The sequence below is a fragment of the Danio rerio genome, chromosome 11 (genome assembly GCF_049306965.1).
Source record: "Danio rerio strain Tuebingen ecotype United States chromosome 11, GRCz12tu, whole genome shotgun sequence".
Classification (NCBI taxonomy): Eukaryota; Metazoa; Chordata; class Actinopteri; order Cypriniformes; family Danionidae; genus Danio; species Danio rerio.
In genome coordinates, this window is record NC_133186.1 from 41,328,067 (window position 1) to 41,351,937 (window position 23,871).

The 23,871-nt window shown below is 36.6% G+C and overlaps 2 protein-coding genes and 2 long non-coding RNA genes across 11 annotated transcripts in view; 2 read left to right on the forward strand and 2 right to left on the reverse strand.

The window, feature by feature from the left end:
- Positions 1 to 300: 300 nt before the first annotated feature.
- Positions 301 to 6,980, reverse strand: si:ch211-122l14.5. The gene is made up of 7 exons (XM_068224435.2): positions 6,485 to 6,980; positions 3,588 to 4,826; positions 2,761 to 2,903; positions 2,083 to 2,461; positions 1,552 to 1,728; positions 1,351 to 1,439; positions 301 to 823 (listed from the first exon to the last, which is right to left on the reverse strand). The coding sequence occupies exons 1-7, from the start codon at positions 6,618 to 6,620 to the stop codon at positions 803 to 805; spliced, it is 2,184 nt and encodes a 727-aa protein (XP_068080536.2). The 5' UTR covers positions 6,621 to 6,980; the 3' UTR covers positions 301 to 802.
- Positions 5,759 to 13,790, forward strand: LOC141376661 (uncharacterized). 2 transcript variants are annotated; one of them, XR_012387335.1, is made up of 4 exons: positions 5,759 to 6,005; positions 7,948 to 8,022; positions 9,733 to 9,840; positions 13,714 to 13,790. It is a non-coding gene; the product is annotated as an uncharacterized lncRNA (long non-coding RNA). The 2 variants fall into 2 exon arrangements; XR_012387334.1 differs by lacking the exon at positions 5,759 to 6,005 and adding an exon at positions 6,918 to 7,105.
- A 947-nt stretch (positions 13,791 to 14,737) lies between these two features.
- On the reverse strand, positions 14,738 to 21,437 carry si:ch211-122l14.7. 2 transcript variants are annotated; one of them, XM_073917084.1, is made up of 8 exons: positions 20,995 to 21,437; positions 18,670 to 19,433; positions 18,195 to 18,624; positions 17,194 to 17,336; positions 16,516 to 16,894; positions 15,985 to 16,161; positions 15,784 to 15,872; positions 14,738 to 15,256 (listed from the first exon to the last, which is right to left on the reverse strand). In XM_073917084.1, the coding sequence occupies exons 1-8, from the start codon at positions 21,128 to 21,130 to the stop codon at positions 15,236 to 15,238; spliced, it is 2,139 nt and encodes a 712-aa protein (XP_073773185.1). In that variant the 5' UTR covers positions 21,131 to 21,437; the 3' UTR covers positions 14,738 to 15,235. The 2 variants fall into 2 exon arrangements, with proteins under 2 accessions (XP_073773185.1, XP_068080345.2); XM_068224244.2 differs by having other exon boundaries at positions 18,195 to 19,433.
- Positions 21,392 to 23,871, forward strand: part of LOC137496660 (uncharacterized) — a 148,989-nt gene continuing 146,509 nt past the window's right edge. For 4 of the 6 annotated variants that reach the window (XR_012387322.1, XR_012387321.1, XR_012387323.1 and 1 more), the window contains exons 1-2: positions 21,392 to 21,614; positions 22,488 to 22,562. This is a non-coding gene — a long non-coding RNA (uncharacterized lncRNA). Of the gene's footprint in view, positions 21,615 to 22,487; positions 22,568 to 23,871 lie in introns of all 6 variants that reach the window. The other 2 variants (XR_012387324.1, XR_012387325.1) reach the window with 1 other exon arrangement.

Here is a 23,871-nt window from a genome sequence, read left to right on the forward strand (position 1 = left end):
AATTGTAAAAATAGTTCTGAAGATGAACATGATGATGAATAATGAATTACATAGCTTACTTTTTTTAATTAATTAATCTTTTTTTGTTTGTTTTTAGAAGAATTTCTGGTCAATAACATGGCTAGTTATAGATTTATACTTCAATATAGGCATTTTTTTTATTGTTTTATTTATTAATGATGTTTCTTTTTATTGTTTTATTTTATTTTTTTATTTTTATAAAAATAATTCCAGTTTTTAATTTAATTATATATATATATATATATATATATATATATTTTTTTTTTTTACTTTTTTTTTAAATATATATATATATATTTTTTCTAGTTTTGTGGCCAAATTGGCTGGTGAGTGATAATGTTCATTGCAAACCCTGTATATATATCAGTTGATCCCAGTAATCATTGGTCAGGAGTCTCTCTCCTCTGGCTCAAATGACATTTTTTAGAGAGAGACACCCAAAATATGTGGACCTGGACTGGGAACGACTGAGATGTATATATTTTTTTGTTTTTTATTTTTATTTTAGCATGTGGAAGTGCAAGAGTTAAAGCAAAATCTGATATTAAAGGAAGGGATGTGTACACTATATAAACTGTTAAGTGCTTTATCTTTTTTTTTCTTTTTTTTTATTAGAGCCAGTGTAAATGTTGAAAAATAGGAGAGATGTAACAATGCAGAACCAAATTATGTTCAGCTTTCTCTCTCTAAGGTTGTAATGGATGAAGATATGTTTAGCTAAAGGACTATGGTGGCATGGATGGACTGGCTAGATCCACCTATTAAAAAAGGACATCTCTCCTCATTGCGGCTTGTTCTCCGCCTGGAACAAAAACAGTGATCAGGTTTGCTTTAATGCATTAAACAAACAACATAAAATAACAAGAAAAGCCATAAATATCAAGGACATTTTAGAACACAAGACTGTTGTCTGACAATAGCTGGGTTTCCATCAGCCTGTGTTAATGCACCTTTTTAAGTATCACATGAGAAACAAGTTTCAAATAAAAATCCTTTAATTCCCAAAACGTTTTTATGCTCACTTGAGGTCATATTGGACTCTTTTGAAAAAGGGTTCATGATAGAAATGCATTTGTCAAATTAACTTTGATGTAGCAAATATTTCTCAATTATACTTCCCTTGTTTACTGTTGGTTACGAGGTTACCAATTCCACAGTTTAGCTGCTCGACCAACTTGATGTAAATCATTTGCACATAATTCACATTTATATTTACAAAATATATATGTTTAGTAAACTTTAAAAAGGTGTGCATCACATTACGATGGAAACTCAGCTCATGACAGATTCATTTGACTGATGACAAAACCCTTAAAATGTATTCCTTACCTTAAACCAGTCATGGGTACGGAGTGTTTGCAGCTTAGACCGAAGTTTGTAGTCAGTCTGCAGACAACAGCTAATGAAATCACAGCATTCTGTGTAGGAAAAAAGGAAGAGGTACATGTAATTATTGCCTTAAATTGTAAACTTTTCATTGACATTCAAATTGTCCTACACAACCATCTTTAGCTGAAGTGAAGATCTCACCTTTTGACCATCCATATTGCCCTAAATTTGTGAAAGTCAAGTTTTGGAGGTCATGGTAGTCTGGAAATTTTTTGAACATTAGCAAATACTGAAGAATCCCGAGTGACCACACTGTCGCTGGCTCCCCGTAGTATAAGCCAGTGCTATTGAACTCGGGAGGGCAGTACTGTGGTGTGCCTGAAAGAAAGAGATTTTGTTTCCATTAGCACATCATCTAAATTTCCACAAACAACAGTGTAGATCAGGGGTGCCCAAACCAAGTTCTGGAGGATCTGTGTCCTGCAGAGTTTAGCTCCAGCCCCAGTTAAACACAACTGAACGAGCTAATCAAGCTCTTTCTAAGTATATTAGACATTTCCTGTCAGGTGTGTTGAAGCAAGTTGGAGCTAAACTCTGTAGGCCACCGGCCCTCTAGGACTGAGCTTTGGCACCCCTGGTATGGATAAACAACAGCGGATGTTTTAAGAGTCTCATGTGAATGACCCTTGCCCCATCACAAGAGCTCCTTAGAGCTTTGAAGGATTTACTTACCGCAGTACTCTTTGTAACAGCTCCTAGTAAGGCGTTCACCACACCCAAAGTCAGTCAGTTTGACTTGATGGGTCCGCAGGTTAATCAGCAAATTCTCAGCCTTGATATCGCGGTGAAGCACTCCACGTTTGCAGCAGATGTCAGCTGCAATTGTTGTATGGAACATGATTTTCCATAATATCTTCTCTGGGATTCTACCGTCGTATTTACATAGAAATTCCCATAAGTTCTCACAGGGTACGGGCCGCTCTAGGACTAGTAAGTAACGATTAGCCTCCACTTTCCAGTCCAGAAGCTTAACAATTGGTTTAGCTTTGGGGCCTTTAGAGGCAAGAAAGTGCAGAGCGATCTCCGCTGGAAGTGGCTGGAGAAAATCATCCTAGAAGAAAGAAAGTTGTTCAGATCATTTGATGAGAAAGTTATTTTCTGTTAAAACTGTTGACCACGTCTATCATAAAAAGCAGTGGGCAGATTATAGAGATCAAAACACAGACAGACACATTTCTTTTTAAAGGAGAATAACTGACTTTTGTTTACTTGGCATGTTTCTAAAATATCTGCAAACATATTATGGTATTTTTGTGCTTTAGAAGAGTCAAAAACTTGCATACAGCACCCTTAATATGACATGTTTAAAATAGACATAGTTAATCAGAGCAAAGAGCGCAGACTACTTACAACTTGGATGAATTGCTTAACCTTGAAGTCAGCCACTTTTAATGCCACCGGAAGGCGATCTTTTATACGGGTCCCAGTGTAAACGGTTCCAAAGCCTCCTTTGCCCAGCTTAGCGCCAATTTCATACATCTTGAAGTTGATATCTGTGAAAAGACAAAGAAGAGAAGTTAATCAAATGTGGGAATTAGTGACAGTGCTGCCTTCATCTAAAACTACCTGCTCCATCAGGGGTCAACACAGCAGATATAACCCCATCATCTAAACCTTTTTTATTCTGTCTTCCCTAGATGATTATGATTTTTATGATTGATTTATATATATATATACAGTTGAAGTCAAAATTATTACCCCTCTTGAATTATTAGCCCCTCTGTTTATTTTCACTATTACTATGTGAATTAGGTTAACTAGGCAGGTTAGGGTAATTAGGCAACTTATTGTATAACGATGGTTTGTTCTGTAGACTATCGAAAAAATATAGCTTAAAGGGACTAATAATTTTGTCCCTAAAATGGCTTTTAAAAAATTAAAAACTGCTTTTATTCTAGCCGAAATAAAACAAATAAGACTTTTTCCAGAAGAAAAAATATTATCAGACATACTGTGAAAATGTCCTTGCTATGTTAAACATAATTTGGGAAATACTTAAAAAAGAAAAAAATTATTTAAAGGGGGCGAATAATTCTGACTTCAACTGTATATATATATTTCTATCTTAGTTATCAGCTATCCCTGAACAAAATGTGTATTAAAGCCAGTTTAAAGCATAAAAGTCATAACACTATTAAAATATGCATGTGTGTTGGGTGACTGGGCTGTAAACTTACCCATGATGTGTGTGTTTCTATAATTCAGCTGTTTTGGATGATGTGGAACAGCGCCCTTCGTCTGACAGGTTGCACCTTGAGCGGCAGCTTTACAGCCGGGCTTAGCAGGGACCACTTTTGTTGGGGGGTAATGACTACAGCCGGGCTTTGCAGAGACCACATTTGGAGGGTCATCATGACTACAGCCGGGCTTTTCAGAGACCACCTTTGGAGGGTCATCATGACTACAGCCGGGCTTTGCAGAGACCACCTTTGGAGGGTCATCATGACTACAGCCGGGCTTTGCAGAGACCACCTTTGGAGGGTCTTCATGACTACAGCCGGGCTCAGCAGAGACCACATTTGGAGGGTCATCATGACTACAGCCAGGCTCAGCAGAGACCACGTTTGGAGGGTCATCATGACTACAGCTGGGCTTTTCAGAGACCACATTTGGAGGGTCATCATGACTACAGCCAGGCTCAGCAGAGACCACATTTGGAGGGTCATCATGACTACAGCCGGGCTTTTCAGAGACCACCTTTGGAGGGTCATCATGACTACAGCCGGGCTTTTCAGAGACCACCTTTGGAGGGTCTTCATGACTACAGCCAGGCTCAGCAGAGACCACATTTGGAGGGGGGTCATCACCACAGCCAGACTCAGCGGACTGAAAATCTGTAGAGGGGTCATCACCACAGCCAGACTCAGCGGACTGAAAATCTGTAGAGGGGTCATCACCACAGCCAGACTCAGCGGACAGAAAATCTGTAGAGTGGTCATCACCACAGCCGGACTCAGCAGAGAAGAAGCTGCTGTAGGAGCTGGCTGTGAGCTCACTACTACATTTGGATCCGGCTGAGTAAAACTCTTGAGGGAAGTCATCACTACTGCTGGACTCAGCGTAGAAAATGTTTGGAGGAACATCATCACTGCTGGAGGAGCTGGCTAAGTCCTCACTGTGACCATCGACAGGCTCTACCAGTGATAATTCTTCACCGTGAACACTGTCAGGCTCTACCAGTGATTGTTCTTCACCGTGAACACTGACAGGCTCTACCAGTGATGATTCTTCTCCGTGAACACTGTCAGGCTCTACCAGTGATTGTTCTTCACCGTGAACTCTGTCAGGCTCTACCAGTGATTGTTCTTCACTATGATCATCAACAGGTTCCTCCAGTGACGGTTCCTCAGTCTGAACATTGATCTGTTCCTCCAGATGCAAAGATGAATCTTCACACCAGTCACCGATTTCTCGACCTAAAGGAAGGAATAATATGAAACAAAAGATTTTAGTTTTACTTGAATAATATTATTCCAGTGTTTGTTATTGATATGAAAAAACGCTGTCAACTATAAAGTGACTTTTAAGGTTATTTCTTTCTACTTTTAGTTGTTGGTTAGTGTGTGCACATGCAAGGATGTTTTTTGCTATGACCAACATAGTGATTTTAATTAATTTGCTGAATGTATATATAATCAGATCATCCAAATATTTATTGTTAAGTTCATAGTTAGATACTGGATATTAGACATCTAGATATTGATCTTCCGTTCAGCCATTAAATTAGGTCGGCCTATTATGCCATTAAATAAAAAAAATGTCACATGATGAGATTACTGTTCAAATCGAATTCACTTTGCGATTAATAATTTGTTTTGTATAAATACATGTCAATATGACCTTATAGCTGATATATTTTGTATCATATAACAATAAATAAAATAACATTAAGCTTGGCAAAAACAACTCAAACCTATGAGAAAAGATTTCACGTTTTCCACTACAAATACTATCAAAACATTAAACATCACCATTTGTTATCCATTAAAACCACTGCATTGTGTTTTAGGACATATTCCTAAAGGATTTAGTGTTTTTAAGATGCCCCCAGTAGAAGACAGCAAAATAACAAGTAGAGACAAGGCATCTAACAGGGGTGTCGAACTCAAATCACATTGAGCGTTTTAATATTTTATTTATTAACTTTGTATGGCAGTAGACAATATTTCTGTTCATTTTAATAACACAAATTAAGATGTTTTAGGTGAAATCTTAGAGCTCCTTTATCCTCCATAGATAGCAAGGGTCCAGACTCATTCAAAGGCCAGAAAGTATCAAATAACAGAGGAAGCCATGCACAGGCATCCATCAGTGCAGTGTTTGTGAACACATGTAATATACCAACACTGAAGAGAATAAACTGTTGGATAAATTTGTTTACACAAAAGTATTATTGTAGCTTAATAAGTGTACAGACTGAACCACTGTAGGCATATGGTCTGTTTGAGGATGTTTTTGTGGTATTCATATGTACTTTGAGCAAGTCAGGAACCTTGCTGTATATGCAGGACGAGAGAGTGCTCAGAGTTCTTCTAAAACATCTTCATTTGTGTCCAGAAGATGAAGGAAGGTCTCGGGTTTGGAGTGACATGAGGGTGAGTACTTAATTATAGAATTTGCAGTTTTGGGTGAACTAACCCTTCCATCTTGAAGCAGAGAAAATGATTTTGTCTTTACAAATGCATAATTGAAAAACTTAATGCAAAGCAAAATACTTTACTTAGTTTTTGTTTTGTTTCTTTTGCAAATATCAAAACATTAAATCAAGAAGAATTTTCTTGACAAGTTAAAATAGTGTCTTGCTTTCAGAAATATGTCAAAATGAACTGAGTTTTCTTTAAAACAAGCTAAATAATCTGCTGGGGGGAGGGTGGAGTTATTTGATAATTGATAGTTTTGATATTATTTGTTATGCGTTTACACCAGTCATTTTTATTACTCGTATATTATTACCAAAAACCTTATTCACTTTTGTAAATAATATTTACAGCAAGGTAAAATAAGTGTAGAGACCTACCCAGACTCCAGTATACAAAATGAGCTACATGTTCTTATAACACACAACATTATTTACCATCACTGTTAGTCACTGGGGGTGCCGTGACCAATCCTTCCTGACGGTCGAATCTTTCTTCTTGACCTGAGACGGTGGATTTGATGGTTCTTTCTCTCAGGAAGAGAGCAATTACTCCGAGTACGGTAAATAACATGATAGATTAATTTCCGTACACTTAAATATGAGAAATGTTAAATAAACCTACAATAAATACTGAAATTTACTGTAAGTAAAGCTCGTTTATCAGAGTGAGCCTTTATGCTATCAATTGACAATATAAAAAAAGAAAATTATACGAAGCAAATGTTGTACAACTAACTAGATTATCGTCAAATAAAGCAATGGCGAAAGTTGGATTGTAGTAGGGTGTGTCTCCCAAGAATTCGAACGCGTTCCAACGTTCTACGAGTCAGCTGTTACGTCATTGGTCAGTTTTGCTCAGTTTTTCTTCGAGTTGAAAAATGCAATAGCAAGCGGTTGTTTATTTCCTCCACGGGTGTTTTGGGAGCAAAATAAAACGAATTTTCAGGAAATCTTTGTTTGACTCGTAAATATTTCCTGTTTGATGAATCATTACTGTTCGTGTGGTGAACCAGAGATTCGTTTTTTTTATCAGGGTCGATTTAAATACATAAACAGGTAAGAGTCGTCTCGGCATTTTGCACTTCAAATGTCAGTTATTGGCGATAAGCGCTTGTATACACATGAAACACGAGATATTATAGTGTATATCTATTAAAATAAGCAGATCTACCTTATCAAACGCATTTACACTTCAAATTACTTACCGAAGTAGTGAGGCTGAGAATAAAATGGCGGCATGTGTTGATTCCTGTTTGGCTTTATAAATTATTTGTTCTTTATTTGTTCTGTTATTTGACAACAAAGAGAAGCAATATTAATGTTTTATGTTAATTAATGTTCGGAATTGACTTCTATTTTTCACATCTGTTTGTTAAAGAATGACTAATTATGTATTTATGTAACAATATCATAAACATAACTATTAATAAAGTGTGATGTAAACATACCTTTGTGGATTCGGTCAGTGTCCTGGACCATCCATTTTTCATGTTGGATTTTGAGAAATGGCACTTAAAAATGCTCTCAAAATACACTTAAGTACTGAAAAAAAAGTTGTGGAATGAGAATATACTGTAGACTGGCCCAAAAATCTAGTAAGAGTAATAATAATAATACATTTTATTTATAATGCCCTTTTCTCAGTTCCAAAGCGCTAACAGGCATACATGGCAAACAAAGCAAAACAATAAAAACAGTCAGAAAATAAAAAGACTTCAATAAAATATAAATGATTCAATACAATTGGATGATAAAATGACAAAAATAATCTAAGTTAGTAGAAAGTTAGTATGTTAGTAAGTCTGAGTAGAAGCACTAACTTAGTGTTTGTCTCTGCACATGTCTGAGTGTGTAAATCATTATAATAATATTAAACATGGCTGTTCTTGGTTTAATAGGATGCAGAGGAAATATACACGGAGAATGTGATGCAACTGAGAGAAGAACAAACCACCCAAGTAGGGAAGAGCGGGGTAAAGTGAGACACTTTTTACATTTGCTCCCCTGCAAGCGAGCTAAAATTATATATCAGTAAAATGTAAACATTTGTCATTAATTCAGAATGTTTTCTAGCAATGGATTTTATCAGACTGTATTTAGGGTAAAGGAAAGTGAAAATATGATTGTTTAAAAAAAAGTGGTCTTGTCTCTCACTTTACCCCAGCTTCGGGGTAAACTGAGACAGACCAGAAAAATCAAAGTGGTAAAGTGAACCAGCCGGGAACCTTCCACATTAAAAGTACCATAACAAAGCATGTTGTAAGAGTCTGAATCCTGACAGCTTGACAACCACACATTTCAGAACTAATGTCTGACTAGTCAATTATGGATTGGAGAATGGTCAGTTAAGCACATTTGTTTTTCTAAATAATTGAAAGTAACTGAACAAAATCAAACACAACAAACATCACTTTTTCTGTTTGGGTTGCTTTTTTTGTTTGTTTTTTTTACTTTTACTTGCTATTCTTTTGCGTTGTTGTCTTTCTTTATAGGCTTTATCAAGCAGGGAATAGACAAGTGGAGGTAGGAACATAATGCAGGGTGCGAGAAGGAAGAGAAATGTGGATGAGGGCAAATATGGAGGGGCGAGATTGCGGATGGCTTTAAATGTTAACATCAACATTTTAAAACATTTTGAAAATGAACTGACTTTGGATTCTTACCTGATAAGACCCATCCACCTCAAGGTCGAGTGTTGTGCATTCAGAGATGCTCTTCTGCACACTTCGATTTTAACAAGTGGTTATTTGAGTTACTGTTGCCTTTTCTATCAGCTCGAACCAGTCTGGCCATTCTCCTCTAACCTCTGGCATCAATGAGGCATTTGTGCCCACAGAACTGCTCCTCATTGGATATTTTTTTTTTTTTCAGATCATTCGCTGTAAAGCCTAGATATGTTTGTGCATAAAAAAAACAGTAGATTAGCAGTTTCTGAAGTACTCAGACCAGCCCATCTGGCAGCAACAACCATGCCACGTTCAAAGTCACTTAAATCCCCTTTCTTCCCCATTCTGATGCTCAGTTTGAGCTGCAGCAGATCGTCTACACCATGTCTACATGTATTTTCTGATTAGAAATTTGCACTAACGAGCAGTTGGACAGGTGTCCCTAATAAAGTGGCCGGTGATTATTTGTTATCTGGTAAGAATCCAAACATATTTAAAAGATGCTACATAATTTCCCATGAATCTTTATTAAATAGTTTTGATAGCTGCCATAAAAATATCTGTCTACATGCCGCATTTTTCCCTCTGTCATTCAGAAATAAAACAACCGAATTATTGCAGAATACAGCGAGGCTGCACTGATATATTTTTATGCACAACCTTTAGAAAATTATAAATGATTTAAATAATGACCATTTGTATTGCAGAAATTTTATTCACACTTTTATTTAAAGTGTTAACATAAGAGTTTGCTCACAACATGTACAGGATAATAAAACAATACACTCAAATTCAGCAAGGTATTGCAAATACAATTACAGCCTCTAGTAATCGAATCTAAATCTGTTATTTTGTATTAATGGCCTCAAAATTTATATAATCAATTTAAAATAGTCATTCACAGTTAATCAGCAGTCTGAGATGTTATAACTGTCTGTTTATTTCTGATGCTGGGATTCTTCTGAGGTTTGACACGAATGAGCTGTTTAAAGTTTTTCTCTTTGTTCTGTTTTTTAGCAGACTCAAGCGCATGGAGAACATTAGAAACTGGACACATATACCACATCCACAGTAGACATCTTCAGGGATTTTCATCGCTTGTTTTTATTTTCAGAAGCAATGAAGGTAAACAAAAAACTATTATTCATCTTAGAGTAATACTTATTACTTAATAGTAGGGCTGCTCGATTTTGGGAAAAATCATAATCACGATTATTTAGGTCATAATTGTAATCACAATTATTTAAAACGATTACTGTTGAAGTCAAAATTATTAGCACTCCTGAGAATTAAAAAAAATAAAAAAATTCCCAAATGATGTTTAACAGAGCAAGGAGTTTTAACAGTATTTAATATAATATTTTTTCTTCTAGGCTTATTTGTTTTATTTTAGCTAGAATAAAAGCAGGTTTAAATATTTTGAAACCCATTTTAAGGTCAATAGTTTTAGCCCCCTTAAGCAATATATTTTTTGATTGTCTGCAGAAGAAACTACTGTTATACAATGACTTGCCTAATTACTCTAATTAAGCCTTTGAATTGCACTTTAATCTGAATGCTTGTATTTTGAAAAATATCTAGTAAAATATTATGTACTGTCATAATAGCAAAGACAAAAGACATCAGTAATTAGTAATGAGTTATTAAAACTATTACGTTTATAAATAAGTAAAAAAAAAAACTTATTTCCATTGAGCAGAAATTGGGCAGGAAAAGGGTTGCTAATAATTCTGACTTCAACAGTATACATACAGTTATTTTCCACCCTGCAAAGGAAAGAGAAATAAATACAATAGAATAAAAATATAAAGCAAACTGTGCTTTAACCCTTAGAAAAACACTTTAGCTACGAAAATTCTTCAGTCAAGAGCAGAGAGGGATTTTCTCCTTGTTGTTTGATTAATGATAAAAACAGGCGGCAGCAGGAATTTTTCGCGGTGTCACTTTAATGGTTTCTCTTTTACGTGTCTTTTGATTCTCAACTCGTTTGTTTATTACACAAATGAGGGTTAATCTGAATAATCACTAAACACCGCGTTTTGACACCTATTTGACCATTAAAGCACTCACATTAAGATGACTTTAGATGTCTGCGCTCCTGTGCTCGTCTCAGCGTGCGAATGCTGACCGGCCACATGCTTCTGACTGTGTAAATGAACAAAGAAGCAGGACAAACAGATCGTTAAAGAATAAAATAGGGAGTGCTATAGAGTGGAGGAACTATGAGGTCACTTTGTAGGCTAATCGGCTGCTAGCATAAAACTGGTTCCCTCGTGAAAATCCCTATGGGATTTTCCCATAGGCTTTTCGAAGATTGCAAATAATAAGCTCTGTGTTAAAACACTGTTCATTACACTTGCACGTTTTGTCCAGCCAGATAATCCTCACACGAAAATACAACTTTGAGCACTTTTGGATTTTAAATACAAACGCAAGAATTAAGGGTGTCACGATTTCAATTTTAAATCGAAATCGATCGAAATTTATGCTCAATTTCGGTTATCGAATCAAAAAATAGAATCGTCGATGCTGCCACGCCCCCATGTCACGTCAGCTTGGCATGCCAAGCGGGAAAAAGCACTCGTTAAAGTGCTTGTTAAACTGCAGATGCGGGAGACTCGTCGACAGAGCTTAATCCCTCTCCTCTTTCAATGAAGTCGCCGGTGTGGAAGTATTTTGAATTTCTAGTGAGTTATGTTGACAACGTTCGTGTTGTCGACAAACAAAAAAACAGTTTGCAAGCTCTGCTATGTAAGTGTTAGAGTTGGGCCGATAGAAGATGGGCGCATTGCGATCCTCCGCACCGCCCCCGTTGCAAATCCGCTGGTGAAAAATACACACTCAGGCCCTGTTTACACCACAGTCTGTGGTTTACACTAATAGGTCTTTGTTTTTAAATGACATTTTAGAACAACAACGATCCACATCCACACTGGTGTGTAGCATTTCTTAGCATAACGACACAGATAGTATAACGACACAGATCACTGCCTATTCATGAGTCCCGCAGAAAAAAAAGTGATTGACAGGTGGTAATTATGTGTGTAACTTACACATTTACTGTATGATTTGTTTATGGGTAAAACAAAGACCATGCAGGTCAGGTAGTTTAAACGGTTGGCTACAAATAATTAATTCGTTATTAATTAATTATTCATAATCGAGAATCGAACTGTGACTTTAGAATCAAAAATGTAATCAAATCGAGGATTTGGAGGATCGTGACACCCTTAGCAGGAATTGAAAAGCTATTAGGCTATAAACGGACTACAGTGCCCTCGGGGCGCTCGTCTGTGACGTCAGCACCACACTGCTACAGACAACTTATCAAGCTTTTTTTTTTTTTTTTTTAGAAATAATGTCCATGACAAAGAGTTAATCTCTCTGTTTACTATATTTTCAATCCATGGCATATATAATAAACAAATAAATAAGCAAAACACATAGACCTATGTGGCTTTTGGATCGTTTTTACGTGGGAAATACATCTGTTTTGCTTTACGGTTGTTATAGTACATATTTAAACAACTGTATCGCTCGCGTGCACACAGCCCACTTACCTTACCGTCCATGACCTTAACAGACGACAGAAATGAGGCGTGAGGAACAAGTTCCATCATGGACACAGAGCAACATTCAATATTCCTTTTTTGTCACGAAGTACAGTGAAAAGCAGCCCATACAGTCACATATGCTATACATTTTATGGAGGAGTGTAAACATTGCAGTTATAACCAAGTGTTCAGATGAAGAAAGAAAGACGAAAAATCACTTGATCACGTGAAAATGACAGTTAACATGCATGTATTTTTACACATTTATTCACACATTTGCATGACTGAGAGCAGGACAGAGGCAGGCTGCACTGGTGAGCAGTATCTTCATAATATTGTTTCTTAAAATAAAAGATCAACAAAACAATCTGTCTCGACGGTCTTTACAAGTGAAGGAATTATCTACACACAATCTGAATTCCCAATTAGAAAAATACTACAAACTATAAAATACTATTCATGAAAATACCTAAATAACAGACAAATCCAAATGCCCAACACAAGCGAGCTGCGCTCCAGATCATTTCAGCTCGATGACGTATAACGTCCCCGACACCGCCTGTAGTCCCATTTAGCAACTTGATAGCAACCGTCTTTTTAAAGAAGCATAACCGGTTTAAAACATCAGGAGCGTGCTGTAACTGATGTGTTTTATGTCGTAGAACAAAACGTGAAAGTGTCTTGAGTTTGTGTTAGCCACGAACCTTATTTAAGCGATTTTACTGAAACCCCATTGAAAAAACCCATTGACATTGGGACGAGGGAACCGGAACTGCTAAAATGCTAACTCGCTTCCGGGTTTTTGCATACAAATTGACGTCATAGTTCCTCCACTCTATTGTTGGAGGATTAAATCCTGGTCAAACAGACCAGGGCTCAGTGGTTAGCACTGTCACCTCACAGCAAGAAGGTGCTGGCTGGACCAGTTGGCATTTCTTTGTGGAGTTTGCATGTTCTCTTCATGTTTGTGTGGGTTTTCTCCAGGAGCTCCAGTTTCCCCCACAGTCCAGTCAGACACAAGCAGTATAAGTGAATTAAATAAACAAAATTGGCCATGTTGAATGAGTGTCTGTGTGTGTGAATGAGAGAGTGTATGGGTGTTTCCCAGCGTAAGGCTTGGTTGCGGCTGGAAGGGAAGCCTTTTTACACTGCATTAGTGCTAGAAATTCCATCACATGTATGCTTTTACATCAAACACATTCAGCTCAGTGACGTTAAATCCAGCTAATCTTAGGTTCATGTTAAATCTACAAACGTTGTCATTTTTTGTTCCTGAATGATTTGAAACACACAGTAATCAGCAGTAATCAGCCTTTAAAAAATAGAAGAAATACTTATTTTTGACAAAAGTGACTTTATTTCAAACTTTAGTACAAAATTGGTAATTGTCATCAGTCATGAGGTTTGTTTCCCCAGACTAATGTCAGTTTTTGTCCGTGTTCAGCTCAGCACCACCTTCAAGATGGGCAGTTTCCAGTGGCACCACGTGGAGGAACGGACTTCGCCACCTATATATACAGGGTTTGGATTATCACTCACCATAAACTACAACTACACACAAAATCACAAGTCAATAAATGATGTCCTCCAACCTTAAATCATATACCACATTAGCAAAACATTAGACTGAAGAAGGTTGTATATGAGGACGATATTAAAGCAAATACTAAACGTAGTAACTTTATTTCTCTTCAGAACTCAACTGAAGATATTTGAATGAAAATAATGAAGATATTTTAGTCAAATCTGAGAGCTCCTTAATCCTTCATAGACAGTAAGATTCCTGACTATGAGAATACTTTCATGTGCACATAAAACAACATTAACTATTCAACAATTTCTTCCCTCAGTGTCAGTATAGGGCACGCGTTCACATGTCGCACCTCTGACATATAACCTTGGATGTGCCTGTGTATTTTTTTAAGAGAGGAAGTCAGAGAGGAAGTCGCGCAGGCATCCCGTGGGGTATATGTCACTGCACAGTGCTTGTGAACGCGTGCCCTATAATCACACTGAGGAGAAGAAACGTTGAATAAAAATGTTTGTTTTATGTGAAGGCATATGATCTGTTTTGATGATTTTTTTGTAGACTTTGAGTCTGGATGAGGGAGCTCTAAGATAAAGATAAAAATTGTAAAAATAGTTCTGAAGATGAACATGATGATGAATAATGAATTACATAGCTTACTTTTTTTTTTAATTAATCTTTTTTTGTTTGTTTTTAGAAGAATTTCTGGTCAATAACATGGCTAGTTATAGATTTATACTTCAATATAGGCAGTTTTTTATTGTTTTATTTATTAATGATGTTTGCTTTTTATTGTTTTATTTTATTTTTTTATTTTTATAAAAATAATTCCAGTTTTTAATTTAATTATATATATATATATATATATATATATATATATATATATATATATATATATATATATATATATATATTTTTTTTTTTTTTTTACTTTTTTTTTAAATATATATATATTTTTTTTTTCTAGTTTTGTGGCCAAATTGGCTGGTGAGTGATAATGTTCATTGCAAACCCTGTATATATATCAGTTGATCCCAGTAATCATTGGTCAGGAGTCTCTCCTCTGGCTCAAATGACATTTTTTAGAGAGAGACACCCAAAATATGTGGACCTGGACTGGGAACGACTGAGATATATATTTTTTTTATTTTATTTTTTTATTTTAGCATGTGGAAGTGCAAGAGTTAAAGCAAAATCTGATATTAAAGGAAGGGATGTGTACACTATATAAACTGTTAAGTGCTTTATCTTTTTTTTTCTTTTTTTTATTAGAGCCAGTGTAAATGTTGAAAAATAGGAGAGATGTAACAATGCAGAACCAAATTATGTTCAGCTTTCTCTCTATAAGGTTGTAATGGATGAAGATATGTTTAGCTAAAGGACTATGGTGGCATGGATGGACTGGCTAGATCCACCTATTAAAAAAGGACATCTCTCCTCATTGCGGCTTGTTCTCCGCCTGAAACAAAAACAGTGATCAGGTTTGCTTTAATGCATTAAACAAACAACATAAAATAAAAAGAAAAGCCATAAATATCAAGGACATTTTAGAACACAAGACTGTTGTCTGACAATAGCTGGGTTTCCATCAGCCTGTGTTAAAGCACCTTTTTAAGTATCACATGAGAAACAAGTTTCAAATAAAAATCCTTTAATTCCCAAAACGTTTTTATGCTCACTTGAGGTCATTTTGGACTCTTTTGAAAAAGGGTTCATGATAGAAATGCATTTGTCAAATTAACTTTGATGTAGCAAATATTTCTCAATTATACTTGCCTTGTTTACTGTTGGTTACGAGGTTACCAATTCCACAGTTTAGCTGCTCGACCAACTTGATGTAAATCATTTGCACATAATTCACATTTATATTTACAAAATATATATGTTTAGTAAACTTTAAAAAGGTGTGCATCACATTACGATGGAAACTCAGCTCATGACAGATTCATTTGACTGATTACAAAATCCTCAAAATGTATTCCTTACCTTAAACCAGTCATGGGTACGGAGTGTTTGCAGCTTAGACCGAAGTTGGTAGTCAGTCTGCAAACAACAGCTAATAAAATCACAGCATTCTGTGTAGGAAAAAAGGAATAGGTACATGTAATTATTGCCTTAAATTGTAAACTTTTCATTGACATTCAAATTGTCCTACACAACCATCTTTAGCTGAAGTGAAGATCTCACCTTTTGACCATCCATATTGCCCTAAATTTGTGAAAGTCAAGTTTTGGAGGTCATGGTAGTCTGGAAATTTTTTGAACATCAGCAAATATTGAAGAATCCCGAGTGACCACACTGTCGCTGGCTCCCCGTAGTATAAGCCAGTGCTATTGAACTCGGGAGGGCAGTACTGTGGTGTGCCTGAAAGAAAGAGATTTTGTTTCCATTAGCACATCATCTAAATTTCCACAAACAACAGTGTAGATCAGGGGTGCCCAAACCCAGTTCTGGAGGATCTGTGTCCTGCAGAGTTTAGCTCCAGCCCCAGTTAAACACAACTAAACGAGCTAATCAAGCTCTTTCTAAGTATATTAGACATTTCCTGTCAGGTGTGTTGAAGCAAGTTGGAGTTAAACTCTGTAGGCCGCCGGCCCCCTTGGACTGAGCTTTGGGACCCCTGGTATGGATAAACAACAGCGGATGTTTCAAGAGTCTCATGTGAATGACCCTTGCCCCATCACAAGAGCTCCTTAGAGCTTTGAAGGATTTACTTACCGCAGTACTCTTTGTAACAGCTCCTAGTAAGGCGTTCACCACACCCAAAGTCAGTCAGTTTGACTTGATGGGTCCGCAGGTTAATCAGCAAATTCTCAGCCTTGATATCGCGGTGAAGCACTCCACGTTTGCAGCAGATGTCAGCTGCAATTGTTGTATGGAACATGATTTTCCATAATATCTTCTCTGGGATTCTACCGTCGTATTTACATAGAAATTCCCATAAGTTCTCACAGGGTACGGGCCGCTCTAGGACTAGTAAGTAACGATTAGCCTCCACTTTCCAGTCCAGAAGCTTAACAATTGGTTTAGCTTTGGGGCCTTTAGAGGCAAGAAAGTGCAGAGCGATCTCCGCTGGAAGTGGCTGGAGAAAATCATCCTAGAAGAAAGAAAGTTGTTCAGATTATTTGATGAGAAAGTTATTTTCTGTTAAAACTGTTGACCACGTCTATCATAAAAAGCAGTGGGCAGATTATAGAGATCAAAACACAGACAGACACATTTCTTTTTAAAGGAGAATAACTGACTTTTGTTTACTTGGCATGTTTCTAAAATATCTGCAAACATATTATGGTATTTTTGTGCTTTAGAAGAGTCAAAAACTTGCATACAGCACCCTTAATATGACATGTTTAAAATAGACATAGTTAATCAGAGCAAAGAGCGCAGACTACTTACAACTTGGATGAATTGCTTAACCTTGAAGTCAGCCACTTTTAATGCCACCGGAAGGCGATCTTTTATACGGGTCCCAGTGTAAACGGTTCCAAAGCCTCCTTTGCCCAGCTTAGCGCCAATTTCATACATCTTGAAGTTGATCTCTGTGAAAAGACAAAGAAGAGAAGTTAATCAAATGTGGGAATTAGTGACAGTGCTGCCTTCATCTAAAACTACCTGCTCCATCAGGGGTCAACACAGCAGATATAACCCCATCATCTAAACCTTTTTTATTCTGTCTTCCCTAGATGATTATGATTTTTATGATTGATTTATATATATATATACAGTTGAAGTCAAAATTATTACCCCCTTTGAATTATTAGCCCCTCTGTTTATTTTTCCACCAATTTCTGTTTAACGGAGAGCTGATTTTTTCAGCACATTTCTAAACATAATAGTTTTAATAACTCATCTCTAATAACTGATTTATTTTATCTTTGTCATGATGACAGTATAAAAAAATGACTAGGCATATTTAAGACACTTCTATACAGCTTAAAGTGACATTTATTTTTTTTACTAGGTGAATTAGGTTAACTAGGCAGGTTAGGGTAATTAGGCAAGTTATTGTATAACGATGGTTTGTTCTGTAGACTATCGAAAAAATATAGCTTAAAGGGACTAATAATTTTGTCCCTAAAATGGCTTTTAAAAAATTAAAAACTGCTTTTATTCTAGCCGAAATAAAACAAATAAGACTTTTTCCAGAAGAAAAAATATTATCAGACATACTGTGAACATTTCCTTGCTCTGTTAAACATAATTTGGGAAATACTTAAAAAAGAAAAAATTATTTAAAGGGGGCGAATAATTCTGACTTCAACTGTATATATATATTTCTATCTTAGTTATCAGCTATCCCTGAACAAAATGTGTATTAAAGCCAGTTTAAAGCATAAAAGTCATGAAAACACTATTAAAATATGCATGTGTGTTGGGTGACTGGGCTGTAAACTTACCCATGATGTGTGTGTTTCTATAATTCAGCTGTTTTGGCTGATGTGGAACAGCGCCCTTCGTCTGACCGGTTGCACCTTGAGCGGCAGCTTTACAGCCGGGCTTAGCAGGGACCACTTTTGTTGGGGGGTAATGACTACAGCCGGGCTTTGCAGAGACCACATTTGGAGGGTCATCATGACTACAGCCGGGCTTTTCAGAGACCACCTTTGGAGGGTCATCATGACTACAGCCGGGCTTTGCAGAGACCACCTTTGGAGGGTCATCATGACTACAGCCGGGCTTTTCAGAGACCACCTTTGGAGGGTCATCATGACTACAGCCGGGCTCAGCAGAGACCACATTTGGAGGGTCATCATGACTACAGCCGGGCTCAGCAGAGAGCACATTTGGAGGGTCATCATGACTACAGCCGGGCTTTGCAGAGACCACCTTTGGAGGGTCATCATGACTACAGCCAGGCTCAGCAGAGACCACATTTGGAGGGTCATCATGACTACAGCCGGGCTCAGCAGAGACCACATTTGGAGGGTCATCATGACTACAGCCGGGCTCAGCAGAGACCACATTTGGAGGGGGGTCATCACCACAGCCAGACTCAGCGGACTGAAAATCTGTAGAGGGGTCATCACCACAGCCGGACTCAGCGGACAGAAAATCTGTAGAGGGGTCATCACCACAGCCGGACTCAGCGGACATAAAATCTGTAGAGGGGTCATCACCACAGCCGGACTCAGCGGACAGAAAATCTGTAGAGGGGTCATCACCACAGCCGGATTCAGCAGAGAAGAACCTGCTGTAGGAGCTGGCTGTGAGCTCACTACTACAGTTGGTTCCGGCTAAGTAAAACTCTTGAGGGAAGTCATCACTACTGCTGGACTCAGCGTAGAAAATGTTTGGAGGAACATCATCACTGCTGGAGGAGCTGGCTAAGTCCTCACTGTGACCATCGACAGGCTCTACCAGTGATAATTCTTCACCGTGAACACTGTCAGGCTCTACCAGTGATGGTTCTTCACCGTGAACACTGTCAGGCTCTACCAGTGATTGTTCTTCACCGTGAACACTGTCAGGCTCTACCAGTGATGGTTCTTCACCGTGAACACTGTCAGGCTCTACCAGTGATGATTCTTCACTATGATCATCAACAGGTTCCTCCAGTGACGGTTCCTCAGTCTGAACATTGATCTGTTCCTCCAGATGCAAAGATGAATCTTCACACCAGTCACCGATTTCTCGACCTAAAGGAAGGAATAATATGAAACAAAAGATTTTAGTTTTACTTGAATAATATTATTCCAGTGTTTGTTATTGATATGAAAAAAACGCTGTCAACTATAAAGTGACTTTTAAGGTTATTTCTTTCTACTTTTAGTTGTTGGTTAGTGTGTGCACATGAAAGGATGTTTTTTGCTATGACCAACATAGTGATTTTAATTAATTTGCTGATTGTATATATAATCAGATCATCCAAATATTTATTGTTAAGTTCATAGTTAGATACTGGATATTAGACATCTAGATATTGATCTTCCGTTCAGCCATTAAATTAGGTAGGCCTATTATGCCATTAAATAAAAAAATGTCATATGATGAAATTACTGTTCAAATCGAATTCACTTTGCGATTAATAATTTGTTTTGTATAAATACATGTCAATGTGACCTTATAGCTGATATATTTTGTATCATATAACAATAAATAAAATAACATTAAGCTTGGCAAAAACAACTCAAACCTATGAGAAAAGATTTCACGTTTTCCACTACAAATACTATTAAAACATTTAACATCACCATTTGTTATCCATTAAAACCACTGCATTGTGTTTTAGGACATATTCCTAAAGGATTTAGTGTTTTTAAGATGCCCCCAGTAGAAGACAGCAAATAACAAGTAGAGACAAGGCATCTAACAGGGGTGTCGAACTCAAATCACATTGAGCGTTTTAATATTTTATTTATTACCTTTGTATGGCAGTAGACAATATTTCTGTTCATTTTCAAAAAAACAGAGGAAGCCATGCACAGGCATCCATCAGTGCAGTGTTTGTGAACACATGTAATATACCAACACTGAAGAGAATAAACTGTTGGATAAATTTGTTTACACAAAAGTATTATTGTAGCTTAATAGTGTACAGACTGAACCACTGTAGGCATATGGTCTGTTTGAGGATGTGTTTGTGGTATTCATATGTACTTTGAGCAAGTCAGGAACCTTGCTGTATATGCAGGACGAGAGAGTGCTCAGAGTTCATCTAAAACATCTTCATTTGTGTCCAGAAGATGAAGGAAGGTCTCGGGTTTGGAGTGACGTGAGGGTGAGTACTTAATTACAGAATTTGCATTTTTGGGTGAACTAACCCTTCCATCTTGAAGCAGAGAAAATGATTTTGTCTTTACAAATGCATAATTGAAAAACTTAATGCAAAGCAAAATACTTTACTTAGTTTTTGTCTTGTTTCTTTTGCAAATATCAAAACATTAAATCAAGAAGCATTTTCTTGACAAGTTAAAATAGTGTCTTGCTTTCAGAAATATGTCAAAATGAACTGAGTTTTCTTTTAAACAAGCTAAATAATCTGCTGGGGGGAGGGTGGAGTTATTCGATAATTGATAGTTTTGATATTATTTGTTATGCGTTTACACCAGTAGTTTTTATTACTCATATATTATTACCAAAAACCTTAATCACTTTTGTAAATAATATTTACAGCAAGGTAAAATAAGTGTATAGACCTACCCAGACTCCAGTATACAAAATAAGCTACATGTTCTTATAACACACAACATTATTTACCATCACTGTTAGTCACTGGGGGTGCCGTGACCAATCCTTCCTGACGGTCGAATCTTTCTTCTTGACCTGAGACGGTGGATTTGATGGTTCTTTCTCTCAGGAAGAGAGCAATTACTCCGAGTACGGTAAATAACATGATAGATTAATTTCCGTACACTTAAATATGAGAAATGTTAAATAAACCTACAATAAATACTGAAATTTACTGTAAGTTAAGCTCGTTTATCAGAGTGAGCCTTTATGCTATCAATTGACAATATAAAAAAAGCAAATTATACGAAGCAAATGTTGTACAACTGACTAGATTATCGTCAAATAAAGCAATGGCGAAAGTTGGATTGTAGTAGGGTGTGTCTCCCAAGAATTCGAACGCGTTCCAACGTTCTACGAGTCAGCTGTTACGTCATTGGTCAGTTTTGCTCAGTTTTCTTCGAGTTGAAAAATGCAATAGCAAGCGGTTGTTTATTTCCTCCACGGGTGTTTTGGGAGCAAAATAAAACGAATTTTCAGGAAATCTTTGTTTGACTCGTAAATATTTCCTGTTTGATGAATCATTACTGTTCGTGTGGTGAACCGGAGATTCGTTTTTTTAATCAGGGTCGATTTAAATACATAAACAGGTAAGAGTCGTCTCGGCATTTATTTTGCACTTCAAATGTCAGTTATTGGCGATAAGCGCTTGTATACACATGAAACACGAGATATTATAGTGTATATCTATTAAAATAAGCAGATCTACCTTATCAAACGTCATTTACACTTCAAATTACTTACCGAAGTAATGTGAGGCTGAGATTAATAAAATGGCGGCATGTGTTGATTCCTGTTTGGCTTTATAAATTATTTGTTCTTTATTTGTTCTGTTATTTGACAACAAATAGAAGAAATATTTATGTTTTATATTAATGTACAAAATTGAATATATACTTCTATTTTTTACATCTGTTTGTTAAAGAATGACTAAAATTGTATTCATGTAACAGTATCATAAACATAACTTCATGAAGTGTTATGTAAACATTATACCTGTGTGGATTCGGTCAGTGTCCTGGTCCATCCATTTTTCATGTTGGATTTTGAGAAATGGCACTTAAAAATGCTCTCAAAATACACTTAAAGATAAAGTATTGAAAAAAAAATTGTGGAATGAGAATATACTGTAGACTGGCCCAAAAATCTAGTAAGAGTAATAATAATAATACATTTTATTTATAATGCCCTTTTCTCAGTCCCAAAGCGCTAACAGGCCTACATGGCAAAAAAAGCAGAACAATAAAAACAGTCAGAAAATAAAATAGAATTAAAAGACTGCAATAAAATATAAATGATTCAATACAATTGGATGATAAAATGACAAAAATAATCTAAGTTAGTAGAAAGTTAGTATGTTAGTAAGTCTGAGTAGAAGCACTAACTTAGTGTTTGTCTCTGCACATGTCTGAGTGTGTAAATCATTATAATAATATTAAACATGGCTGTTCTTGGTTTAATAGGATGCAGAGGAAATATACACGGAGAATGTGATGCAACTGAGAGAAGAACAAACCACCCAAGTAGGGAAGAGCGGGGTAAAGTGAGACACTTTTTACATTTGCTCCCCTGCAAGCGAGCTAAAATTATATATCAGTAAAATGTAAACATTTGTCATTAATTCAGAATGTTTTCTAGCAATGGATTTTATCAGACTGTATTTAGGGTAAAGGAAAGTGAAAATATGATTGTTTAAAAAAAAGTGGTCTTGTGTCTCACTTTACCCCAGCTTCGGGGTAAACTGAGACAGACCAGAAAAATCAAAGTGGTAAAGTGAACCAGCCGGGAACCTTCCACATTAAAACTACCATAACAAAGCATGTTGTAAGAGTCTGAATCCTGACAGCTTGACAACCACACATTTCAGAACTAATGTCTGACTAGTCAATTATGAATTGGAGAATGGTCAATTAAGCACATTTGTTTTTCTAAATAATTGAAAGTAACTGAACAAAATCAAACACAACAAACATCACTTTTTCTGTTTGGGTTGCTTTTTTTTTGTTGTTTTTTTTTTACTTTTATTTGCTATTCTTTTGCGTTGTTGTCTTTCTTTATAGGCTTTATCAAGCAGGGAATAGACAAGTGGAGGTAGGAACATAATGCAGGGTGCGAGAAGGAAGAGAAATGTGGATGAGGGCAAATATGGAGGGGCGAGATTGCGGATGGCTTTAAATGTTAACATCAACATTTTAAAACATTTTGAAAATGAACTGACTTTGGATTCTTACCTGATAAGACCCATCCACCTCAAGGTCGAGTGTTGTGCATTCAGAGATGCTCTTCTGCACACTTCGATTTTAACAAGTGGTTATTTGAGTTACTGTTGCCTTTTCTATCAGCTCGAACCAGTCTGGCCATTCTCCTCTAACCTCTGGCATCAATGAGGCATTTGTGCCCACAGAACTGCTCCTCATTGGATATTTTTTTTTTTTTCAGATCATTCGCTGTAAAGCCTAGATATGTTTGTGCATGAAAAAAACAGTAGATTAGCAGTTTCTGAAATACTCAGACCAGCCCATCTGGCAGCTACAACCATGCCACGTTCAAAGTCACTTAAATCCCCTTTCTTCCCCATTCTGATGCTCAGTTTGAGCTGCAGCAGATCGTCTACACCATGTCTACATGCATTTTCTGATTAGAAATTTGCACTAACGAGCAGTTGGACAGGTGTACCTAATAAAGTGGCCGGTGATTATATGTTATCTGGTAAGAATCCAAACATATTTAAAAGATGTTACATAATTTCCCATGAATCTTTATTAAATAGTTTTGATAGCTGCCATAAAAATATCTGTCTACATGCCGCATTTTTCCCTCTGTCATTCAGAAATAAAACAACTGAAT

Coding starts and splice junctions, on each gene's coding strand:
- si:ch211-122l14.5 (XM_068224435.2), bottom strand. CDS start 6,620: ATGTTATTTACCGTACTCGGAGTAATTGCTCTCTTCCTGAGAGAAAGA. Junction 4,827..6,484: donor CCCAGTGACTAACAGTGATG/GTAAATAATGTT, acceptor TCCTTCCTTTAG/GTCGAGAAATCGGTGACTGG. Junction 824..1,350: donor GTACCCATGACTGGTTTAAG/GTAAGGAATACA, acceptor TTTTTGTTCCAG/GCGGAGAACAAGCCGCAATG.
- si:ch211-122l14.7 (XM_068224244.2), bottom strand. CDS start 21,130: ATGTTATTTACCGTACTCGGAGTAATTGCTCTCTTCCTGAGAGAAAGA. Junction 17,337..18,194: donor TAGAAACACACACATCATGG/GTAAGTTTACAG, acceptor GTCTTTTCACAG/AGATCAACTTCAAGATGTAT. Junction 16,895..17,193: donor TTAAGCAATTCATCCAAGTT/GTAAGTAGTCTG, acceptor TCTTTCTTCTAG/GATGATTTTCTCCAGCCACT.